This window comes from Strongylocentrotus purpuratus, unplaced genomic scaffold (assembly GCF_000002235.5).
Source record: "Strongylocentrotus purpuratus isolate Spur 01 unplaced genomic scaffold, Spur_5.0 spur5_scaffold_20, whole genome shotgun sequence".
In the NCBI taxonomy this organism is placed as follows: domain Eukaryota; kingdom Metazoa; phylum Echinodermata; class Echinoidea; order Camarodonta; family Strongylocentrotidae; genus Strongylocentrotus; species Strongylocentrotus purpuratus.
Window position 1 is genome coordinate 32,672,188 of NW_022145606.1, and position 23,154 is coordinate 32,695,341.

Here is a 23,154-nt window from a genome sequence, read left to right on the forward strand (position 1 = left end):
CAGGGAACTTGTAAATGCGGATTAGATTCCAAGTATTAAAGCCAATGCCCCTAGGCTGCATGGAGTCTATATCTGTGCCACTCCAAATAGAGCAGTGCAAACTCTTATAATAACTAATAGATAGGATGAATTTTGATTGATTGTTTCAATTTCAGAATTGTTTTTCCTACCTTTCACCCATTCAGTCAAATCCTCCCACTCATCACTGAAAAGTTCCCTCTTTGCTTTTCGGCTTGTTGACTGTAGCTCTGTGATTCGCTGTCGCTGTTGGTGAATTGTGACATCGAATTCAGATCTCAACGCATCTATAGTTTTTGTGGTAGCCTTGATACCGGAAGAAATCCCAAGCCTGTTGAGCCTCTGGAACGTCTGTGAAAAAATGGCGTAGACGGTATAGAAATACATGTATTTTATTGCAACTGACAAGGAGGGGCTGCGGAAGGGTGCGCGGGCGGCCGCTACCACTTAACTGTTTTGGTAATATAGATATGTGACAATTCATGCTCATTTCATATAACTAGCAGAATAAAGGTTTCTCAAGCCCATTTCCCTTCAGCAGCCATTCTCACACCCCTTGCATAAATCACGGAACGATTTAAAAAGAATTTAGAAAAATTCAAACCGGGCGTTATGGCGTGCGCCTGTAATCCAGCTACATGTGGAAGTAAGAAACTGATTCAGAGGTCCGAGGTTCGAGCTCCGAGTCACGTCTTTCGGATGGTGACGTTAAAGGTCGGTCGCCAGACATAAATAATCATATCTGATAATAATATCTGATTGATACACGTCTGTAAAAACCCAATTACAGACACACACACTCATACAACTTTTTGTTTTCGTTTTTTTTTTCAGGAGTGTCATTTTTGACAGACATGGCGCATTATAAATGTTCACTGTTATTATTATTTTATTCTGCACAATAAACACATTAGTCTATATATTTTATGAGTTTCACGAGTTTTCAAGCCAATTGCTTATAATGACAGTCCTTCTTCCGCAGATACACTATGTTTGATGGAATATAATTAATTGATATAATTTTTTTTTTACTCTTTTGGATTTGTCTACAAAAATAATTATTATATATATTTGTTAAACTATTATTCATTCTCGAAAAGTACGTATACTTTGCAAGTTGTGTACTTATTACGAATGCAGAAGAAAATAAACAAAAAAAAACAAACAAAACAAACTTTAGCAACTCCCTTATAAATTCCCGTCGGTGGCATTTTGTTAACCTCTAATTTATAAATGCATAAAAGCTCTTGGGCTCCACCCTCCCGCCGTTCAGGGGGCATACCTTCCATTTTAATACGTTCAGTGGCTCTCGACAAGCAAAAAAGATGGCTTCCACTTCATGCATTGGACATAACAATAAGAATAATTATTCTTATTGTTGGTCATGCCAACTTCATACCTTTTATGGACGGAACAATAATGCATTTGGTGATATTTTTTTTACCTTCATTTTTATTCATTTATCTATCATCATTATTATTTTTTGGAGGGGGGGGGGGAAGTAATCAAAATACTACGATCTTATTTGATTTCAAATAAATTTTAACCTGGTATTCGAGCCATGCAATTTTTTCAGTTTTAGATATATAATTTGACTGGATAATCAGATAAATATTGGATGATTTTTTATTTTTTTTTTTTTTGAAAAAGAAAAATTTCAGTAACCTTTCTGTTGGTGCCGGCAAACCACAGGAGGAGTCCAATCAATTCTTGGAGGACTTTGTGTTTTGCTGGACATCTTACGAAGAACAATTGAGCTGCTATCATTGTGAGCCGAACATCATCCTTCTTGCTGAGTTTTCTTTCCACCGTGCTTCCCAGAATGGTCATGAGGGTTGGACATTTATTCTTTAAACTTTTGTTTGCGGTTTTCCAGGAATAACTTTCAAATGACTTAGTCTTATTGCGGGAATCAATGTTGAATATGGGACCACTTGATTTCATCTCTTTTTGAATTTGCTTGCATACTGATCCAATGATAAAGTCGTTGTAAGTCTTGGATGATTTCATGCTCTCCAGCGACCTCTTATAACGCCCACCTTCGAGATGCCCTGCAGCCTGGGAAAGGAAGGAATTTTTCTGCAAGGATAATGATAAAAAGTTGCACAATATTATTGTTTTTGCAGATATTGTTTTACATATAATTACATAAGTTGAAACTTTTCATTATCGATTTTAATTGCAAATGTAAAAGGAATATCATATAATTGCCGCCCCCTCCCACAAACACACACGCACACAAAGGAGTGTAGGGCCTACCTAAATCATATTAATTGCAAACTTCAAAGGTATACTGTAGGTAAACAGGAAACAGACTTCATTTGTTGGTGTGTGTCTGTGTGTGGCTGTGGTGGGGGTATGGGTATGATTTACAACAAATATGTTAGGGGCGTACAGGGCATACTTTGCAGGGCGGTGCCAGGACATTTTGATAGAGGGGCAAGATGACCCATATGTTAGTTTATTTGTATTGTAAATGAAGAAGACAAAAATGGTTACATGACCCAGCCTTCTTTTCCCTATACTTTTCTTTTTTCTTTCTCCACTTTTGGTCTCCTCTTTTTTTTTAATCACTTAAAGAATCACAAAGGAGGCGGTCGCCCCTGCCCCTTTGTAGTGCCGCCCCTGCCACCTGACCAGTGTTTAAGATGTTTAATAAATAAACAAAATCTTGTTTTAAACCTTTTTATACAAATTTCGTCGGCCTTATAGGTCCATGTAGTTTTTTTTTCTTCCTTTCTTCACCAAAGGTACTACACTTTTATTTCTGCGGACTCCTCAGAAATAAAAGTGTAAATATTTTTTCCTATCAGCAAAAAATTATATAAACACCCCAAATGCTGATGCTCTCTCCCCTTCTTTTTTATTTTATTTTTTTTACGGGGGGGGGGGGGGGGCCTTGTCAGACAATTTCCAGATCTCGGGCCTCGGTCCTTCCTTCGTAAAATTCTATATCTGAAATCTGTAGAAATTGAAACTCTCGTGGTTCGCAGTCCAACTTCTAATCAACCGCGCCACAAAGGAGGTGATTTGATTTATTCTAAAAGATAGGTACGCACGCCTAGGTTATGAGAATGTCTTTATCAAGCCGATACCATCGATTGTGAAATGAACAACTAGGAATGTATGTATTTTCCCCAGCATGTCAGTTAAATGTGAAAAAAAAATAAACAAACAACAAACAAACAAACATAGAGAATACCATGGGCGGCGATTTCTTTTCATGACGGGGGGGGGGGGGGCGAAATGCGAGGGACGAGGGAGCATTGGCGTAATGACCAACCACGTCTAGGGGGGGGGCCAGAAAAAAAATCCGCATCACCACCCATTCTTACATTTTATTGGGGGGGGGGTGTGGGGGTAACTGCCCCAAGTCCCGCATCAGTACCCAGCGCGAGGGAGCACAGTGAACGATAGGGATGAAGGTGACGGAAGTGACTACCCCTCACAGTTTTTGAAGTTTTGTTGTATTAAAAAAAACTATTGTGATAAAAACAAGCAATATATTTTGTTCACCTTCACTTTTCTACAATATCTTCTTGTACATTTTGAAGGATATTATGCGAGGGAGCGTAGCCCTCCAGAGCCTAAAAATTGTTGCAGTCTTCAGTCAGTATTTGCTATACATTTTTTTTTTGCACTTTTTCAAATTTTCCATAAAAAATTGAGGGGGGAGACGTGTTACCCCCCCCCCCGTCTCCCCGGGATCGCCGCCCCTGTAAAGTACAAACTTACCCGTTTCCTCGACTGTCCCGAGTGACAAGTTCCAGTCTGTGTTTGGCCGTCTTGTGTATTGTCTCCTCTTTGACAGGCGTGTTGCTGGTTTTTCTCCTTTTCATTTTAGAGGCCGAGTGTGGTGAACGTTCTTCTCTTTTAATTTTCAATCCACGTACGTGTGTGTTTTGGTGATCTTTTTGAGGTTTTTTTTTATTCCTTTAAATTTGCATCGGACTCGGATAGTTTGCCGATCAAGTTGGAGCACGTGGGACATATTAGATTTACTTTTTCTTTACAGGGGTCATTTCTATTCCTAGTGATTTAAGGGCATCTGCTGATGAAAATTTCTTATTTTTGATTTTAGCATTTAAAGTACGTCTCTCTGAATCATAAACCAAATCACAACCACAATTACAACACCAATGATCAGCCATGATTGTTGAATTTAAACCCTAACGGTTGTGTACTTAACGTTCGCTTAATTAGGAAAAGGTCGACCAGAGAGTTTAAACTCTCATCTCCCTGATTTGACCACCACCTGCACCCGTTACCACACGGTACTGTGGGGCGCCAAGTGTTACCCTAGTTTTTCGGTATAAAATCACCTCATTTTGTTACAAAATTTGTACCGAATTAATTTTGTTACAAAATGATTTGTACCCAATTTTTTATTACAAAATGACAAAAAAAACTTATTTTGTAACAACATTTTATTTTGTTAAAAACTTTTGTAACAAAATGAATTCGGTACAATCATTTTGTAGCAAAATTAACTCGGTACAAATTTTGTAACAAAATGAGGTGATTTTATACCGAAAAACTAGGGTAACACTTGGCGCCCCATACGGTACACACCCAGTATCCACCATGCATTTCCAATGCGAGATGTACGTGCACGTACGCGCACGTCTATGAATGAGGTCAATGGGGTGGAGACTAAAAAACTTTGTCATGAATATTCATTACTTTGATTCAAGATGGCTGACGTCTGAAGACAGTCAAGTGGAAGAGATAATAACACTTTTTTGAAGAAGATTTCATATGCAGAGGTCCAAGGTACATATTTTCTTAATGTTTATCATGTGTGGTTTCATTATAAATGGCAATCGTATATGTAAGTGCATGCGATAATACCAAAAAAGGATTTAACTTAGCGTCAGGGCAGTATCGTCCCGTAGACTGTATCTTCAACATAGGCTGGCATAGGCGATCGTTCAGTCTCTATAACCGAGGTAAGTGGAGCCAGACGTAGTCTCAGTGGAACAACCGACGGTATAGAGACTGAAGCTTTCGGTCTAACTCTAGCCTAGGATCTAGGCCTAGACCTAGACTAGTCTAGATCTATATTGGCTTATTGCCTCGCAAATTATGAAATGACCTTATTTTTGATGCCTTGATGGATCAAATTTTTTAATAAATCAGCTATGAGTATGAGTGTGAACCCCCGTGCGTGAACTAAGGTTAGGGTAGACCGAAAGCTTCAGTCTCTATAATCGTCAGTTGTTCTACTGAGACTAGAGTAGAGTCTACGTCTGGCTCCACTAGACCTCCGGTTATATAAAGACTGAACGATCGCCTATACCATCTATAACCGGAGGTCTAGTGGAGCCAGACGTAGTCTCAGTGGAACAACCGACGATTATAGAGACTGAAGCTTTCGTCTAAGGTTAGGGTGGCTGATCACGAACTCAGTTTTGTGTGCTAAATCCTTCCCATAGAGATTGAACACATCCCTAGACATCTAGGGCCTAGACCTATTCAGTGTTTTTATTGCAAAAATGAGATTCAAACCAATAGATCTAGCTCTAGATCTACTGCTCGTGATTCTGAAGGTGATTAATAGGCAATATCATGAAATAGTTTATAGGCCCCCGCAACTTACCCGTCTTGTAGTTTTAGACCTCTAATTTTCTTATCGATTACAATCATCTTAGACTTCTAACTTCAGTCTTCAGCCAACATTTTCATGACAGACAGCAATAAAAGGATATAAAAGTGAGTTAAAAGGGGGTTGAAAGGACTTATTTGTTTATTAAAAATTAGAAATTCTAGAGGAGAAAAAAAAAGGAAAAAAAGGAAAAATATGTCTAGAACTTAAAGATAAATTTAAAGAGAGAGGGGAGGGGGGGGGCCCAAAAAAAAATAAACTAGACCTAAAAGATAAATTTAAAAGAGGGGGGCCAAAATGTTAGAAAAGGAAAAATATTAAAAAGGTAAATATTAAAAAAGGAAAAATATTAAAAAAGGAAAAATATTAAAAATGTAAAAATATTAAAATAGATCTACATGTAATATATTCTAACTGGCATTTTCCTTTCTTTCCCTCAGGTAACGCCCTATTTCAGTATTTGCCATCATGCCGTTACCAGCAACTGATGATATTATTCAGCCGTCCAGGCTTACTTCACAGCCAAGGAATGGGCAGAGATCAGTGACTATGAGAAACTTCGTCTCAAGAACATCAAAGAAAATTATGAGATGATGATTGAAGTTGGTGAGTAACATTAATTATGTTACCTTCAAATCTTACTTAAATAAACAACTCTAGTCTTATGATGTATGATGTAGGGATGTCTACCTTTGTTTGTACATGTTCAACTGTAACAAGTCTAAGAAAGACTTGTTTAAACATTTTGTTTTAATATTTGGTTATATTTTTGTATGCATAGGATACGGTGGATATGATGTTTAATGGCAAAAGAAAATTTGTTATTTTCTTCTGAAAATTTTACATGGATTCATGAATGGCAAGTTAAATAAAGGAGTCTTTTCGTAAAACAGGTTTCATATCAAGAAAGAAAAAGCAAAACATGAATTGTCTCTTGAACTCAACGTGCAATTCAAAAATATAATGTACAGTTTGTGCAAAGAACGTAAAGAAAGTCTAAATGCTGCATTTAATAACTGACATTGATTTCCCCCTCCAATACCCCCTACCCCTAATAATAGGAGAGAAAAGTTTGATTATATAATTTGCATATTAACAGTGGTGTCATTTTATTTGATTTTCATTGTGTACACAGGACTAAAGGTTATCCCCCAGATTTCATGCGACCTCATCGTGGAAGAAAGAAACAGCTTGTAGAGGAGAGTGATAGTGAGGATGAGGAGTGGAAGCCAAAGAGGGCCAAGAAAAGGTCAAGAGGTTTGTACCGATTTATCTGTCTGAATTATTCTCAAACAAACTCTGCACATTGTTAAATTGCAAACTGAATTTCTTAAGATTGTAGAGGAGTAATACTAAAGATTAGGAAGTGTAAGCCCTAAAAGGCCAAGAAAAATTCAAACAGGTACCTTTTGATGAACAAATATTTGAACGGATTATTGCCTTAATCCTGATAATTCAACATTAATTTATCTATTACTCACTTTACACTGATTAAATCATTTACATGTTCTTGCTTGAAATGAAGCAGAATGTTAGGGCCAGAAGATCAGTCTCGGACTGTTTACTGGCTCATGTTATCTACTGATGATGTTGAACTACTAATGCAACAGCTCAAAGAAATATTTGATCTCCACTCTCCAAACAGGATCTTTTCACAACCTGCATTTATTACTTTAACAGTCATTAATCCCCCACCCCCCCAAAAAAAAAAGGTTTGAATACTGAGGTTTTAAATGGAGATGAATTGGTAGTGAAGACAAGACTTTCATCTCTACTTTGCCAAAAATTGAAATAGATTTTAACTTGTATGTACATGTAGTTAAATGTTGTGATATTGTGCTTTCTCCTGAAGGTATGAACATGAAATATTCTGTTTTATCAGTTTACCTGAATTTATGCATCTTTGCCATTAAAATAAAATTGTATTGAAAGATGTTTTTGATGTTTGTGCTGTCTAAGTTCTGAAGGTATAATATGCATTGATAAAGCATAGTATATTTTCTTCACTTTATATTATATTGATATTATCTTAGTTCTTTACACATCAAATGAGATATTTTTATGTCATTTAAAACTTTTTTGATAGCTTTAGCCTTTTAAAAAAATGTTTTTGTTTACAGTGCTAATCTAATGAAGATATATAATTTAAGTCTATTGATGACACAATTTTTTTTCTTCTTACTATTGATTTAATTAGTTGTTTTTTTCTGCTACATACTGTACAATGTATATTGAAACAGGTACGCTTAATATACTTTATAATCCAAAAAGTGTTACCTTTCTTATGTGTATTTTACTTAGCTACATCTAATGAAGATATGTAACTAGTAATGAAACAGTGATCTTTCCTTTTATTTTGTGTACTTTCTGTATTTAGTCTATCTTTACTGCTCAAATAGAATATTTTGATAGCATTTTATTATCCTTTAAACACCAACGTGGGATAGTTCTAACCTTTTGAAAGGTGTTTTGTGATTTGCTATAGACCTACTAAAGATGTGTAATTACTGATAAAAAAAAATCTGCATTTTTTTTTCTCTCCACTTTCCCCAAATTACTATATCTTTACTATTCAAACAGGATCTTTTAGCGCACCTTTCAAGGCCCCTGTATTCAAATCAAACAAACCAGTTTTCACAAAGAAACAGCCTGAACCTAAACCAGTAAGTATATGCATACATGTAAGTTCTTGTACATGTAAATATTATCTAATCAATCAGATGTTTATTCCCGCCCATCACTGCGCAGATGTTAAAGTCACCATTTCAAAGTCACCATTTTAAAGTCACCATTTTGATTTTATGTAATCATGATATTCCTCATTTAAAGGTACTATGTCCCATTTGCAGGCCAAAAAATGAAAAAGTTAAATTCCAACTGCATTTGAAAGATAATACTAATTTAGAACTTCCCTAAAAAAGGTGGGACTTGAAAATGTCTTCAAGTGGGAAATAACGACTATTAGTTGTCAATCGACTTTAGGGCTATAGAGCCCAAAAGTAATAGTCTTGATTTTCAGACAATTGTACCAAATGGTCATACGTTTTATGCTGCGCAAAGATTCAATCAGTTTAATCTTGGCCATCACAAGAAGTGGGTTTATTGATGTAGACAAATGCTCATGTACCCTTTACAACCCTTTTCATTTATGTTATTACCAAAGAAGAAAGAGCCAGTTAGTCACTCAATAGTGTCTGACAGTGAAGTCTAGCAAGTAAAACGGGTTTCCATGCATAATTTGAATAATGAGGACACTGCTAACGTTTAAATTTCACAGATAGGACATTCATGACATATTCATAATTCCTGCAAAGTTCTACAGAATTTGAGGTGGCTGCAAAAGGGACATAGTACCTTAAAGAGTTCTGTCATAGAATACAAAGATGTGTACCATACGAAAATAGTAAAAGAAAAAAAGAAAAAATCCCAATACTTTTCCCCCTGACGTTTTATACTGCCTCATGGAAGAAGAAGACCATATCATTGTATTACTTAGTTGAAAAATTACATTGTAGGAAATTAAAAATAATAGGAAATAGGAAATAAAGAGATTAAGGAAGAGGAAAGAGAGATGATAAGCGTGACTGCCAGAGGCGGCGCGTACGCAGGGGGGGGGGGGGGGGTGGGGGGGGGGGGGTGTTTTGGGGGGTTAAACCCCCCCCCCTTTGGTATTTGAATGTGTGTAAACCCCCCTAAAAAAAATCTAAAACCCCCCCCCCCTTTGGTATTTGATTGTGTGTAAACCCCCTAAAAAAAAATCTAAACCCCCCCCCCCCCTTTGGTTTTGTTTGTTTGTTTTTTTTTTAATTATAAAAAAAAAAAAAAAAAAATGATCCCCATGGCTGACCTAAGAAAGGTGACCTTACCCCCCCCCCCCCCCCCCCAGCGAAGTAAAATGTCAAATTTTTAAATTTCGAGACCAAAAAAAAAAAAAGTGTCCTCTAAACCCCCCCCCCCCCCCCCCACTGAGCGACTTTCCGGCTGCTGAGTCGTTGCGATTTTTTTTTTGGACTCCCTAAAAAAAAAAAAAAAAGTGTTCGCCACCCCCCCCCCCCCCCCCCCCCCCCCCCCCCCACTGAGCGACTTTTTGGCCATTTTCCTGAGTCGTTGCGAAATTTTGGACCCGATTTTAAACCCCCCCCCCCCCCCCCCCCCCCCCCTTGAAAAAAAGCCAGAGGAGTACATCAACACATTCATATTCTGTTTCTTTTCATTTAGCACACTGTAACATCAGGGACTGTGTATGATGATGACGGCAATCCACTCAATGATGCTCATCATATAGGGGGCGAGCGAATCATTGATCTCCTTGAATGGAAGGACTATGACGAACCCACTCAACCACAAACCAATCCAACAGCTTCATCAGGTGATCAGGGGACTCAGTCATGTGATCCCATTACTCAGTCGGGTGACCAGAAGACTGAGCAAACATTGACAGGAGTAGCTACGGAGGCGACCAGACTCCCAAGCAATCCCGATCATTCTGTATGAAAGTTGGTGGAAAGGCAAAGTCTCTGTCTGGTAAGAAAATATTAACTACTTCTTCCAAATTTTATTTTCGTTTCCTTGTGCATTATATTTATTTTTCTTTTCCATTTGAATGAAAGCTAGATAGGGTGATTTAGTACATAATATTTATTATCATATCGTACATAACAAATGTATTGGTTTTTGATTGGCCAAGAGCTCTTCATGTGACCAGAATATTTCAACTATTTTAAGGTTTTGAAAATAATATCGCTACTGATATTTGTTTGTCTCGCAATGTATGGTCAACAAGGGATCTATAAGATCACGACGTTTTGTGCGCCACTGTAACACTTCATCAGGTGATGAAATATAATGTAAGCAAGCTGGTGTATACTCTACGGAACCTTCAGTCTAATAATTCAAACAATAGTTAGAACAATAATACCCCAGTCGAAATAAAATAGTCTAAAACTATATAAAAAATATATGAAAAATAGACCAAGAAAATATATTTTCTCACTATTTCTTCTCCCCCAAAATAGATGGAAAATAGTCCAGAAATAGATTAAAAATAGAAGAAAAAATAGCAAAAAAATATATTTTTAGGCCACAGTTTTGGAACGCTTTAAAAATAGCGTAAAAATAGAAAAATATACAGAAAATATATGAAATAAATTTGTCAAAACTGTAGAAAAAATATATGAAAAATATATTTTCTCACTATTTCTTCTCTCTAAAAAAATAGATGGAAAATAGTACAGAAATAGATTAAAAATAGGGAAAAAAATAGCAAAAAAATATATTTTTAGCCTATATGTTTTGGAACGCTTCAAAAATAGCGAAGAAATAGTAAAATATACAGAAAATATACGAAATAAAAGTCTAAACCTGTATAAAAATATATGAAAAATATATTTTCTCACTATTTTGTTACCCCCAAAATTAGCAAGAAAATAGGAAGAAAATATATGGGAAATAGAAAAAAAATATCTTAAAAATATATCCAGCTTAGATGTTATGGGATCCGCTTAAAATAGAAATAAACAAAATACGTACATATTTTTCAAATGTCTTGTAACAGTTGTGGCACACTGCAGTCACCATCACAATACACCCTCTATATCATCACCTATAACCCTCTCACAATCACATCAACCCTAAAAAAGAGCTGAAAATACACACACATTTCAGATTAGTGGAATTTATAGAAAAAACAAGAATTGAAAGAAATTATTAAAATATTTAAGTGTACGATCTGGGAACATGAATTTAATGGTATATACATCAATGAATTTGTACAGCTGATCATGGAAAAAGCATGGACCCTACACAAGAAGATGCCTGAAAATTTGGCTGATGTCGAGATATTGTTTTATCCTCGATATAAAAAATATATTAAAAAAATATATATATACCGGTATACAAAAATTAAAAAAGGAAAATGTAGAAAAAAAATGTGCATCCTAATAAACTGAAGGCAAGGGAATTGTAGCACATAGTTCATATAAAAAAAGAAACGGTTTATCTTCGGCAAATAATAGTTACAGTAATACAGCCAGGAAAATAATTATTAGACCACAAAGTATTGGGCGCATAGATAAATGAAATTTGTATAATTTTCATGGGCTCAATCAGTGGGTTATGAAATCAGTCACCGCTGGTACCAATTAGTACTAATGCTGGAATCTTGGGTAAGAATTCTAAAAACAGTGGTATACAAATATTCTTTTTACGTTAAAAGTGTCCAGATCCGACTAATGCAAGGTCAAAACAATGGAAAATAAAAAGAAAAGACTAACATAACACCTTTGACTTAGGCCTGCATTCATCTTATGCAAATTCGACTTAGGCAGCTGAGAGTTGACTGTATGTGATAGATAGGTTTCTGTTAAATTAAATAAATATACATAAAAATGTATCATAAATACCAAACATGACATTCCGCCAACCTGTTTGGCACATACAACAACAAAAATCCAATATTGTGCATATATCGATGCATCACTATACAAGTAATATGGCTACTGAAAGGCAAGGTTAATATTTGCCCTGAATATAATTAAACATATGAAAAGTACACCTATTAACACACTGATGCAGAAGGCAGCTATTGTTTGGCAGTTGATAAACAAAAACAATAAATAACATTGATGGACACTATACTTTACCCCCCCCCCCCCTCCAATACACAAACACTTAAAGATGAAAAGCAAAAAAGTAATAGACTAGAGACCTGTGAGTCTTGTGCTTACCTGAGCATGCAAGCTGGGCACTTTGGTAATTTTTTTCAGTAAATTGAGATACTGTTCCCACACAATTATGCTTTTTCAAGAAGACAATGTTGATTTGGCTTTTTTGTTTTTCTGGGCCCCCCTGGTGCACCCCCCCCCCCCCCCCCCCCCCCCCCCACTTGAACAAATTAAGATCCCCTTACTTAGTTTTAAGGGATGACTCCTGCCAAGTTTAGTCGTAATCTACTTTGTGTATTCTGAAGAAGATTAACACGTTTTTAGCCTTATATTTGATTCCCTCCATCTTTACTCTCAGAGCCTGCCAAAATTCAGCTGATTTGTGTCCGGCCCCCTTCGATCTTCTCGCAATGAATTGCTGAAAGATATAAACATAAACAGAACAAAAATATTAAGAATTATTAGTGATGCTTATCAGAATTGCCAAGAGCAGCATGACATGTTACTGTTGGCTCAAACAACACGATGCTCAGAAATAGAATGATAGTAGTTCTCTGGATGCTGCCCATAAAAAAAAGTCATAAAAGAAGAGCTTCTTGACAGGTAACAGAGTCATGTGAAAGACTTAGATCAGGGCTTAAATTAATCCAAGGCCACCAAGGCGATGGCCGTGGGTGCCCTTTTGATTGGCCTCAATGCCCCTCTCATTGGCCTTGGAGATTTTTTGTGCCCTTTCCAATTATTCCTATTTGTGCTGTAATATAGGAATGTGCCCCACAGAAAAGTGGCCTTATAATTGCCCTAAAAATATTGAAATTTAAGGCCTGTTAGATGACATGCAAACTAAGTTAAAGTCGCAATTAAGTCTGGAGAAGAGTTTTATTTTCAACATAGGCGATTATTCAACATTAAAAAATCTACAACTTACGGGTCCTTTCAAGCAAGGCAACAGAGTACCACTTCTTTGTAGCCTCATCGTACGCCTCCTATCCATCGATCTTCATCCTCCTGCCACCTGCCGAACCTTGCTGCTCAAAACCACCCTCTTCACATTATCCAGTGTGACTGAACACGAAGAGTGCATATTCTAGAAAAGAAAACAAAATATATATGATTTAAATCATTTTAGAAAATATATCCTGGAAAACAGGCATGCATGAATGGGATACTAAAGATGAATGTGATAACTGATATGACATACATATCATTATCAATGATATATAAAAAATATAATTAAATCATTTGGAATTATGTTTTACTTATCATTGATCATACATGTAGGCCTATTATTTGTATTATAGTATTTGTGTCAAGTTTGAATTTGAGAAGTGAAATTGAAATTTCATGAAAGAATGAGGACTTTAAAAAAATACCTCTGTGACTTTTGACCTCTTGAACACAAAATCTAATTAGATCGTCACTTGCAAACGCATACATGAGCCAAGTTTTAAATTGATCTGTCAAATGGTTCCCAAGTTATTGCAAGAACCATTCTATTCTAATGTATACAATGACCTTTGACCTTGCAACCTCAAATCTAATCAGATCATCGTCACTCCCATGATATAAATACATACATGAGCCAGGTTTGAATTCGATCCGTCAATTGCTTCTTAATATATTGCAACAATGAAAACACGACGGACGGACAGACATGCATGCAGCAACCCGAAACAAAATGGCCCGAATAATTCACAAAGACACAAGGAGGTTTGATTTTAACCCATGGTTTACATCTTCATTTACATGACACATTGTCTAAATTTAGCCCAAAATAAGCGCGACACAGTCGGAGGTCCATTTATTAGACGCACGCAAGTCTACGCTTAAATTGCGATAATTTGGTTATCCTATACTTTAGGGTGTTTTATTATTTTCGGTTCCTAACTTCAGTCAACAGCTCTACATGGAGTCGGGCTAACAAAAACGGTCATTTTTTTTAATTTTACCCTAGCTCTAACCCTAACCCTAAACCTAACCCTAAACCTAAACATGCAAAAACTGACCGTTTTTGGACCTGGGCCGAGTTGTCCCCTGGTCCGAGTTAGCCCGACCCCATGGCCATGTAGAGCTGTTGACTGAAGTTAGGAACCGAAAATAATAAAACACCCTAAAGTATAGGATAACCGATAATTTTAAACCATGGATTATGTAAATGAGGGTTTAAACCATGGGTTAAATTTAAACATCCTTTGTGAATTTGGGCCATTATTGCCTCCGGCACCCACCTTTGGTGGGCGGAGGCATACAAATCTATAACTTACGGGTCATTTCAAGCTTAGGCCAAGCTACCACTTCTTGTTAGCCTCATCGTAGGCCTCCCATCCATCGATCCTCATCCTCCGGCCACCGTCCAAATTTTGATGCTCAAAACCAACCTCTATACTAGCTCTTCAACTTATCCAGTGTGACTGTAAACACGACGAGTGCATGCATATTCTAGAAAAGAAAACAAAAAATTAGACCTTAGATTAACTTAGATTTTTAGAATAGATTTAGAATAGACTCTAGATCTAGGGTTATCTAGAAATGATAAAAATTATTTTACAAAATAGATGAACGGGAACTACTATATAGGCCTATTAATAAGTAACAGTAGGGCCTTTAGACTAGATGGTCTGAAACTGTAATTAAAAAAGTCTAAAATAAAAGTTAGACAACTAAAAATTAAAAAAGTCAGACTGATCGATTATTTTTTATTTATTGATCATGTTGATACTGATCATGCTGATGATAGGCCCTAACACTTTTTTATAAGTAACCGAGTGATACGATTATGACGTACGTAGAGTGATGATCAATGATATCAACAAAACATATTTTAATTATAAATTTGATAAACATCAACTCTAAAATTAAAAATTAAAATTAAAAATGGGGATTTCTGTTGTCAAATCAGCTTCTTCCTGTTTTTTCGGAATGAAATGCAGCAATATCTTCTCACCCAATTTCAAAGTAAATATCATCCCTAGGTTTATTTTTAGAACCTGTATCCATGGATTTCACATCTAACAACTTTTAGCGTAGATTCTAGAATTCTAGATTTAAAATACTCAGTCAGTAGGCCTATATTGCGTAACGGCCAACCAACGGTCGTCTCAGAATCATACACTCGGCATGCACTACGGTACTCACTCACTGACTCAGAGCACTCACCTTCAATTTATCATCGCTGTATCTGGCTGGTTTCTTGCTTGCTCGCGATTGGTTCACGGGAATATCATCAGAATCTACTGCAGTACTGGAAGGCATTAATCACATATAATCAATCGCTTCTCTTGGGGAAAACATGACTTCGGATGATTTGATGAGGATTTCGTAACTCATTAGTTGAACTTCCCGCTAGCTGTACCGTTAATGTTATGGTAATACGGCGCATGCGTTGTTCATCAACACTTACATACAACCACGGATAAGTATTTGTTTCTTGTATTTTCGGGAAAAAATGCCGATATTTTAAAAGTTTTATACCGATTTTATTTTTTTTAACACAATGAGCGATATTTTTTTTTTTAACTGCAACTAATCAAATGATTAATCTCTAGATTTTTTAGATGAGAACGTTCAATCTAAACGTCTTTGCGTTCAAATTCAACGTACGTACGATCTCTGTATTGCGCGCGCGCATAGCCTATATATATAGCGAGCGCCTATATAGCTAGCCGAAGCCTACAGCGATGCGGATGCGGTTCCAAAATATAGGCTCAACGAGCACGATATCCACCTAGATTCGTCTGTACTATTCGCGTCTCGAAATACCTCATTTTCTGGCGTTTTCATCATGGATGAAAGACTTTAATGAGCTTATTGCTGATATATCAAATATCTCCAGGAAAAGACAGAAAAATGAAGAATGGATGAAATCCAAAGCAAAAGAGCGGAGAAACAGTGCACTACTGAAGGTAAGTTCGTTTGTGCCCAAGTCAGTCCCATGTGTGTAATTTGATGTTAGGATTGCGATTTCATTTTGTTTCCTCTGATTTCATTTTTGTTTCATCTGATTTCATTTCTGTTTCATCAATCGTACAATCTATGTATTGAAAACACATTGAATCGTGTCAAGATGAAAAAGGCCCTTTATAAAGAATTATTAGGTTTGTTTTGGAATCAATAGACCTAGTCTACAAAAACTTGCAAACTGATCAAGAAGAAAAAACTTGATTTGATTATTAATTAATAAGACGTAAGACTAAGAGATAAGATATATGTTAGGGGCAATGAAATGATCTAATATAATCATTCATTAGTCTAAGAATCAACCATAGTCAGCGGCAGCCTTTTAAAGCATAAATTGAGACATTTTTCCTACTCCTAGTCAAAAATATAATTTCTATTTGGCGCAGTCATTGTGATGCTGATGGTGCTACTGCTGGTTTACTAGACATAATTCAAAATAATACTGCTAGCCATATTGCATTTGTTTTCATTCACCTGAGCTGTTAGCTAGCTATTACAGCTTAAATTTGGCATGGTTTTGAAATGCATGATGTTTTGCTAGATTAGTTATGAAAAAGCAATAATAAATAACTCTGTCTAAAAAAACCTGTAAAGAATTTCTTAAAGAATTACTTTCAAAATTCCTTCTTTCATTTGTTGGTCATATGTCCAGGTACAGCTACGATAGTTGAATTGGCATACATCTAGCATGTGTACTCTTGTTTTAACTATACAATCGCCATATAGAACGCGACATGACATGGAACACACTGGTCAAAATCAGCTTTGATTTTAATCCAAAATTAAATTCATTCTGACCAGGATATTGCTTTTGCTGTATTTTGCTGATTTTGATTTAAATTTTACTTTTTATCCAAATTCAGGTTAACGGCCAGCCGTTGTATGCCGTCATCCATCACAACGCCTTTGTAAGGCAGCAATCCTTGACGAGGGGGGGGGGGGGGCATTGATGACATCTTCCATGCTCTCTCTAAGAAGATTCCAAGACAAGATGCATTCATAGCAGCGTACAAAACGGATGTTAATTAAAAGCTCTTGCTCGCACGCAGTAGCCATCAACATTGAAGAGAAAAATCATGCAGCTACTGCTATGCATGGACCACGCACCTACCTTGAAACTGTCAAGGAGTTTTATGCAGCAATCTGCATATATCGGAGCAATGGATGTTGATAGTGATGAGAAGGAGGATGAATCAACAGTTGTCATGTATCATGTTTGATGAATGAAACTATAAAGAGGCATGTTAATTTAATTCAATTGACAAAGTCGATAAACGTATCACTAAAATAGTTCTGGAATGCATCAGAGTATAGATCCTTCCAGATAAATGATTCCATTAGGAATGGTATTTTACTATTTTTGTTGTTGGTAGTTTAACTTTAAAGCTTTCAAATTAAGATGTGAATTTGCCAAATATTCATGGCGTAAGATAAAACAGTTACATGTATATATGTTTTGAGATTGAAATTAAATGGCGTACTAATCACCTCCCGGAAGTACAGGCCAGGTATCAAAAGAAACAGTTGCACCGTTGGTTTTAGGTAAAATGTTAGCATTAATTATGGTGACATTGATTACTTTTTGAAATGTTTTACAGAATTTTATAATGAGGTATTTTGTATAAACGATCAAGTCGATCATTGTGTTTGCAAAACAGCATACTACCATACTGTTATTTCCAAATTTGCCCTGAGCAATACACTCCTCTGTACTGATCAGTTTACTGGTGCAAATAATCCTAATATTCCATTGGTAAAGAAAGAGAGAGAAGAAACCTGTGTCATCAATATATTGAAGATTGTAGAGGTATGCGTGTGGATGGATGTCAGGTTAAATGATGTATTTGTTGCACATTAAACTTATCAGTCTGGCGGGACGTTTGCCATGAAGCATACTCTCGACAGTCACTGTTATGAATTTGTTAGGTAACTTTAATTCAAATTGCTAGCAGCATAGTGAAGGCTTGTCAATAGTTCTGCTTCTGTAATTCTGTTGAGTGTTGACACTGCAGCCTCTTCTATCGTACCATCACTTTTGGGCAGACTGCCCTTCTGTCTTTACACAATTGAGAAATAAATGTTGTCAACCAGCATATGTTACTTTAAAACAAAAATGAGAGTAATGTAACAAGAGTTTTCTATTACATTTTAGCCTTGTGAAAGGAAAGTTATGTAATTATCATATTTTTTTCCATGTTAGTGATGTCACATAATCATTAATGATTCAATGTTGTATACATACTCACATTTTTAGTAAACATTGTGAATTGGTGATGATAATGTACATTAATTGATATTTTGAAAATTTATATTATCACATGGAATGATGACTAGGGCTGGCAGTAGGGGCAATGTTTAGGATTCTTTCAACTCTGTGGCTAAATCAGGATTCTCACCCTGTAACGACTATAAAGTAGTTTTACTAAAAGTGCCGTATTCATAGTCGCTTATATTATAGTGGCCATGGAATTTTTGTTAAAGGTTCTTATATCTCTATTCTAAGTTCTTGCTCATTTTTATGTATAACAATGCCTTGGCAGAGAGTACTGTGCTACCACTGCTGTGCAGTGTTTACTTTTTAGTATACTGATAGACCAATGAGTAAATAAAAGATAACAGTTAACAAATAATTGAAAAGAATACGTATTTTCATTAATTTTGGGAATGGCTGCTGGTCCTGGAAAAAAACGGCTCCCTGTTCTTTAAAAAATAAGAACCGAGAGCCTTGACTTACATAAATTTGTAACAAAAATGTTCTTCTCGACCGCCTGCGAAACATGTCCAGATACTTAACCAACTGAGCTACAAATTGTTTTGATATGAGAAATAAATTTGCTTTTGATTATTTTTCCCATTTCTCAACGAAAGCCTTACTGGAGCCAGTTATAATTGGAATGGAGTAACACACTCAATGGTTGAAAAATATAAGCAGAAAAACAAAAAACATAATTTGATTAGTCCAAAATAAGTGCAAAAAATAGCAGGAAACTAGTGATTAACTTTTGAAGACCAAAAAATAGTATAAAATAGGTCAACATTTTTTCTGCTGTAAGTGCAAAAAATAGCAGGAAAATAGTGATTAACTTTTGAAGACGAAAAAATAGATGAACATGTTAAGTGCAAAAAATAGCAAGAAAATAGTGAATAACTTTTAAAGACGAAAAAATAGTATAAAATAGGTAAACATATGTTGTCAAGTGCAAAAAATAGCAGGAAAATAGTGATTAACTTTTGAAGACGAAAAAATAGATGAACATGTTAAGTGCAAAAAATAGCAAGAAAATAGTGAATAACTTTTAAAGACGAAAAAATAGTATAAAATAGGTAAACATATGTTGTCAAGTGCAAAAAATAGCAGGAAAATAGGCACAAACTTTGAAAGACGAACAAAATAGTATAAAATAAGTTAACATGTAATATGTTAAGTGCAAAAAATAGCAGGAAAATAGTGAAATACTTTTAAAATACAAAGAAAATAGTACAAAAATAGGCTTACATGATATGATAAGTGCAAAAAATAGCAGGAAAATAGTGAATAACTTTTAAAGACGAAAAAATAGTTTAAAAATAGTGCATAAAAAAGAGACACAATTGGGGAAAATAGTGTAAAAATAGAAATAGCTAAAAAACAGTTTATTTTTTCACTATTTTTTAATGAAAATAGTCAAAAAATAGCCACCTCGTCGGGGAAAATGGAAAAAATATACAAAAAATAGTGTAGTTTTTTTACTATTTTTTAAGAAAATAGCCAAAAACTACATCAATAAATCAAGAAATAGCGAAAAAATATATGAAAAATAGTGAAAAAATATATTTTCCTGCTCGTCAAAATGACTGGGGTAGACCAGGCTGTTGTAGATGAATGTAACATTAAATAATGTAAATATGTTTGAAACATTGTTTGTTAAACAGGCAGAAGCAAATATAAAGGTGACTTATTTTGCTTGATCATCAATTTTTGATGTAAGATATGAAACAAATATACCCTGCCTTATTTTCGAGGTACTGGTTAAAACTGTAGTCTCTAGTTGTTTCCCCCGTCCTGTTATAATTCTCTGTGTCAGTCCTGAAAACAGAAACGTGTATTTCCATCAGTTTGATGGCTGTGCAATGAAAATTGAAGATTTAGGAAACTGGATAAAACTGAGGGAAACGTTGTAAAAATACATTTACATGAAATTCATACCAGGTCTGGCAGGTAAAAAAGTATCAACCTAAAATTAACAACAAGCTGGGAATAAATTAAATCATTTTGTCCATATTTTTTATTTCAGACCGGAGAAAGGAGAAACCCCAACCATCCCCAAGACAATCTAGATACCCGAGGAGAGCAGTGAGCCGGAAGTCCTACAAAGAAGATGATGTTCCTGATGATGATCACTACATCTGTAAGTGAACACAAGAGAGAATTTGGCTTTATTATTTAAAAAAAAAAATTATTTCACATTTGTTTTTGTTAGTCATTTGTATATTTTTCGTTTTTTTTCTCCATAGAATTCTTCAAATTCATGAGGTTAATTAGGCCTAAAAAAAAAAGAAAGATGTTATATTGCCCTGTAGGTGCCTAAACGTGGGTCTGTTGGTCGGAAATATTTTTGTTAGGCCTTATTGTGAAGCTCCATGTACAATGTATGAATTTCTCAGAGCATTTCTTTATTAAACAGACTACTCTAAACCTAATTTATTGGATCAGCTTTGAAATAAACTGAATTCGTTCTGCATAATGAACATTTATATATCATATGTAATCAGGGGTGAATCATCTAATGAACACAATTCCTTCCATGCAGCCTTGAAAACACAACAGGTTGTAAGAAACAAACACGATTGACAATGATGTTCAATAGTTAATCAATTTCTATTAACATTTTCCCCCTACAGATTGTGAAGATTGTCATGAGGTCTTTGAAGGTGAGTGCTCCAATCACCCCCTTACCATCATCAAGGACAACCTTGTTCCTAAAGGCTCTAAAGACAGAGCAAGGAATACTCTACCAGATGGTCTAGTGGTCAAGCAGTCATCAATACCAGGGGCTGGTCAGGGGACCTTTGCTACCAAGTTCATTCCTAAAGGATACCGGTTTGGTCCATACGATGGAGACATTGTAGACCTAGAGACTGGATATGATAGCGGATATGCTTGGGAGGTATATTGAATCTTTAATTTTGTATATTGAGTCTTTTTTTTTTGGAATGATTATGTAACATCCAGGCTTGTTACATTTGAGAATTGTTTTATATTGGTTATATTTATAAGCAAATCTTGCTCATGTAGTTTTGACAGTAATGAAAGAATGAATTAACCTATATGCTGTATTGTGCATTGAAGAAAGTTGCTCTCAATTCTAGTTAGAGAAGTTACTATATATGGTTATTGGAAATGGGCAGATTTATGGGAAGATTACCACTTTGACTTCCACAACAATTCACATCAAATTAACTTCCATGGAATTATCCATATACTACATTGTCACAAATTACCTAATCCTTCCAAAAGTAAACATTTATTCTTTTTTTTTCTGAGCATACTTTGATAAACTTCTAGTATGGTTATGTTTTTGTTTACATTCTTTGTAAACCAACAAAGTTTTGCTTAGGCTCCACTAAATATTTGGGGTCATGTTGCTGCCTACACATATGGAGTCCCTGTTACGACACTTGCCAACTAAAACGACATCTGTCAACTAAAGCAACACTTTTGAAGTCTATCTCGCGATCTTATCGCCAGTACATCTCTAGCCCTCTATCATCAGAAGAGCTCCCTACGCAGTTCCTGGAAGCACGTGTCCTTTTCAGGACAAGCCATCAAGATGATGGCTGACACCTCCACCTGTGTACTCCAACTCAACGCTGAAGGCCTTACCCGCTCAAAGCGAGATCTGATTCCCCATATTGCAAAGGAAAATTGTGTCAATGTTATCTGTCTCCAAGAAACACACTGTGAGACAGAAGAACAGCTTCACATCGAAGGTTTTGATCTGATCTGCTTCATACCACACAAGAAGCATGGTATTGCATCCTATGTCAAACAAGGCATTAAAGCATCCACCACTGGGCGATCTCCTGCGAACTCAGCTCTACAGTGGAGCACCTTTGAAGCTATGGGAACCCACTTCTGCAACCTGTACAAGCCACCACCGGTAGATGTTGAAATCATGCTCTTCCCAAAGATGCCCCGGAACTCCTTTGTCTGCGGAGATTTCAACAGTCGCAGCACTGCCTGGGGATACCCTAACACAAACAAGAATGGAAAGCTCATTTTTGAATGGCTTGAATCCCAGGAGCTAGTGATACTGTATAACAGCAAGGACAACCCCACATTCTACTCAGGGAGCCACAAATCATGGACCTGCCCCGACCTGTCACTGGTTTCATCAAACATCAGACACACCTGCTCAAGAACTGTCCTTCCAAAGTTCCCGAGGTCTGGCCACTGTCCAATCATCATCTCAAGCGACATCAAGCTTCAACTCTCCAACCTACCAAAGAAGAGATGGAATTTCAGAAAAGCTGACTGGCCCAAGTTCCAGGAACTCACAAACAATTAAGCTAACATCTCGGCTGCCAGACCCCTCCACCAGCAATGTGAATGACTCCTACTCTGCTTTCTGCTCCATGTTACATCAGGCGGCAAAACTCTCCATCCCCAGGGGCAGGAGACACCCGTATATTCCATGCTGGGACGAAGAATGCGACCGTCTGTACGAATCCTACACCAAGTCCAAGACCATTGAAGATAGAGAAGCTGTAGGGAACGACCTGCTGATATCACTAGGAGAAAAGAGGAAGATTAGATGGGAAGAAGAAGTCTCTGAGATCAACTTCACTCACTCTAGTCGCAAGGCCTGGACTACCATCAACAAACTCACAGGTCGAAGCAACGCTCCAAAACAGTGTCCTGTTACTGCAAAC

At 36.2% G+C, this 23,154-nt stretch overlaps 1 protein-coding gene and 3 long non-coding RNA genes across 5 annotated transcripts in view; 2 read left to right on the top strand and 2 right to left on the bottom strand.

Annotated features, from left to right (window-relative positions):
• The window catches only part of LOC115927694, a 65,226-nt gene extending 60,618 nt beyond the window's left edge, over window positions 1–4,608 (bottom strand). Inside the window, exons 1-3 of the mRNA XM_030993866.1 lie at window positions 4,549–4,608; window positions 1,684–2,097; window positions 171–369 (exon numbers count right to left, since the gene is read on the bottom strand). Of these exons, the coding sequence (XP_030849726.1) occupies window positions 171–369; window positions 1,684–2,097; window positions 4,549–4,608 (673 nt within the window). The remainder of the gene's footprint in view (window positions 1–170; window positions 370–1,683; window positions 2,098–4,548) is intronic.
• A 2,187-nt stretch (window positions 4,609–6,795) lies between these two features.
• On the top strand, window positions 6,796–10,002 carry LOC115927161. The gene is made up of 3 exons (XR_004065461.1): window positions 6,796–6,880; window positions 8,204–8,286; window positions 9,842–10,002. It is a non-coding gene; the product is annotated as an uncharacterized LOC115927161 (long non-coding RNA).
• A 1,339-nt stretch (window positions 10,003–11,341) lies between these two features.
• Window positions 11,342–15,587, bottom strand: LOC105443511. Of its 2 annotated transcripts, none has more exons than XR_004065614.1 (4): window positions 15,442–15,587; window positions 14,550–14,724; window positions 13,214–13,372; window positions 11,342–12,703 (listed from the first exon to the last, which is right to left on the bottom strand). It is a non-coding gene; the product is annotated as an uncharacterized LOC105443511 (long non-coding RNA). The 2 variants fall into 2 exon arrangements; XR_004065615.1 differs by having other exon boundaries at window positions 15,421–15,587.
• LOC115927407 lies at window positions 15,585–19,149 on the top strand. The gene is made up of 2 exons (XR_004065616.1): window positions 15,585–16,187; window positions 17,106–19,149. It is a non-coding gene; the product is annotated as an uncharacterized LOC115927407 (long non-coding RNA).
• The last annotated feature ends 4,005 nt before the right edge of the window (window positions 19,150–23,154 follow it).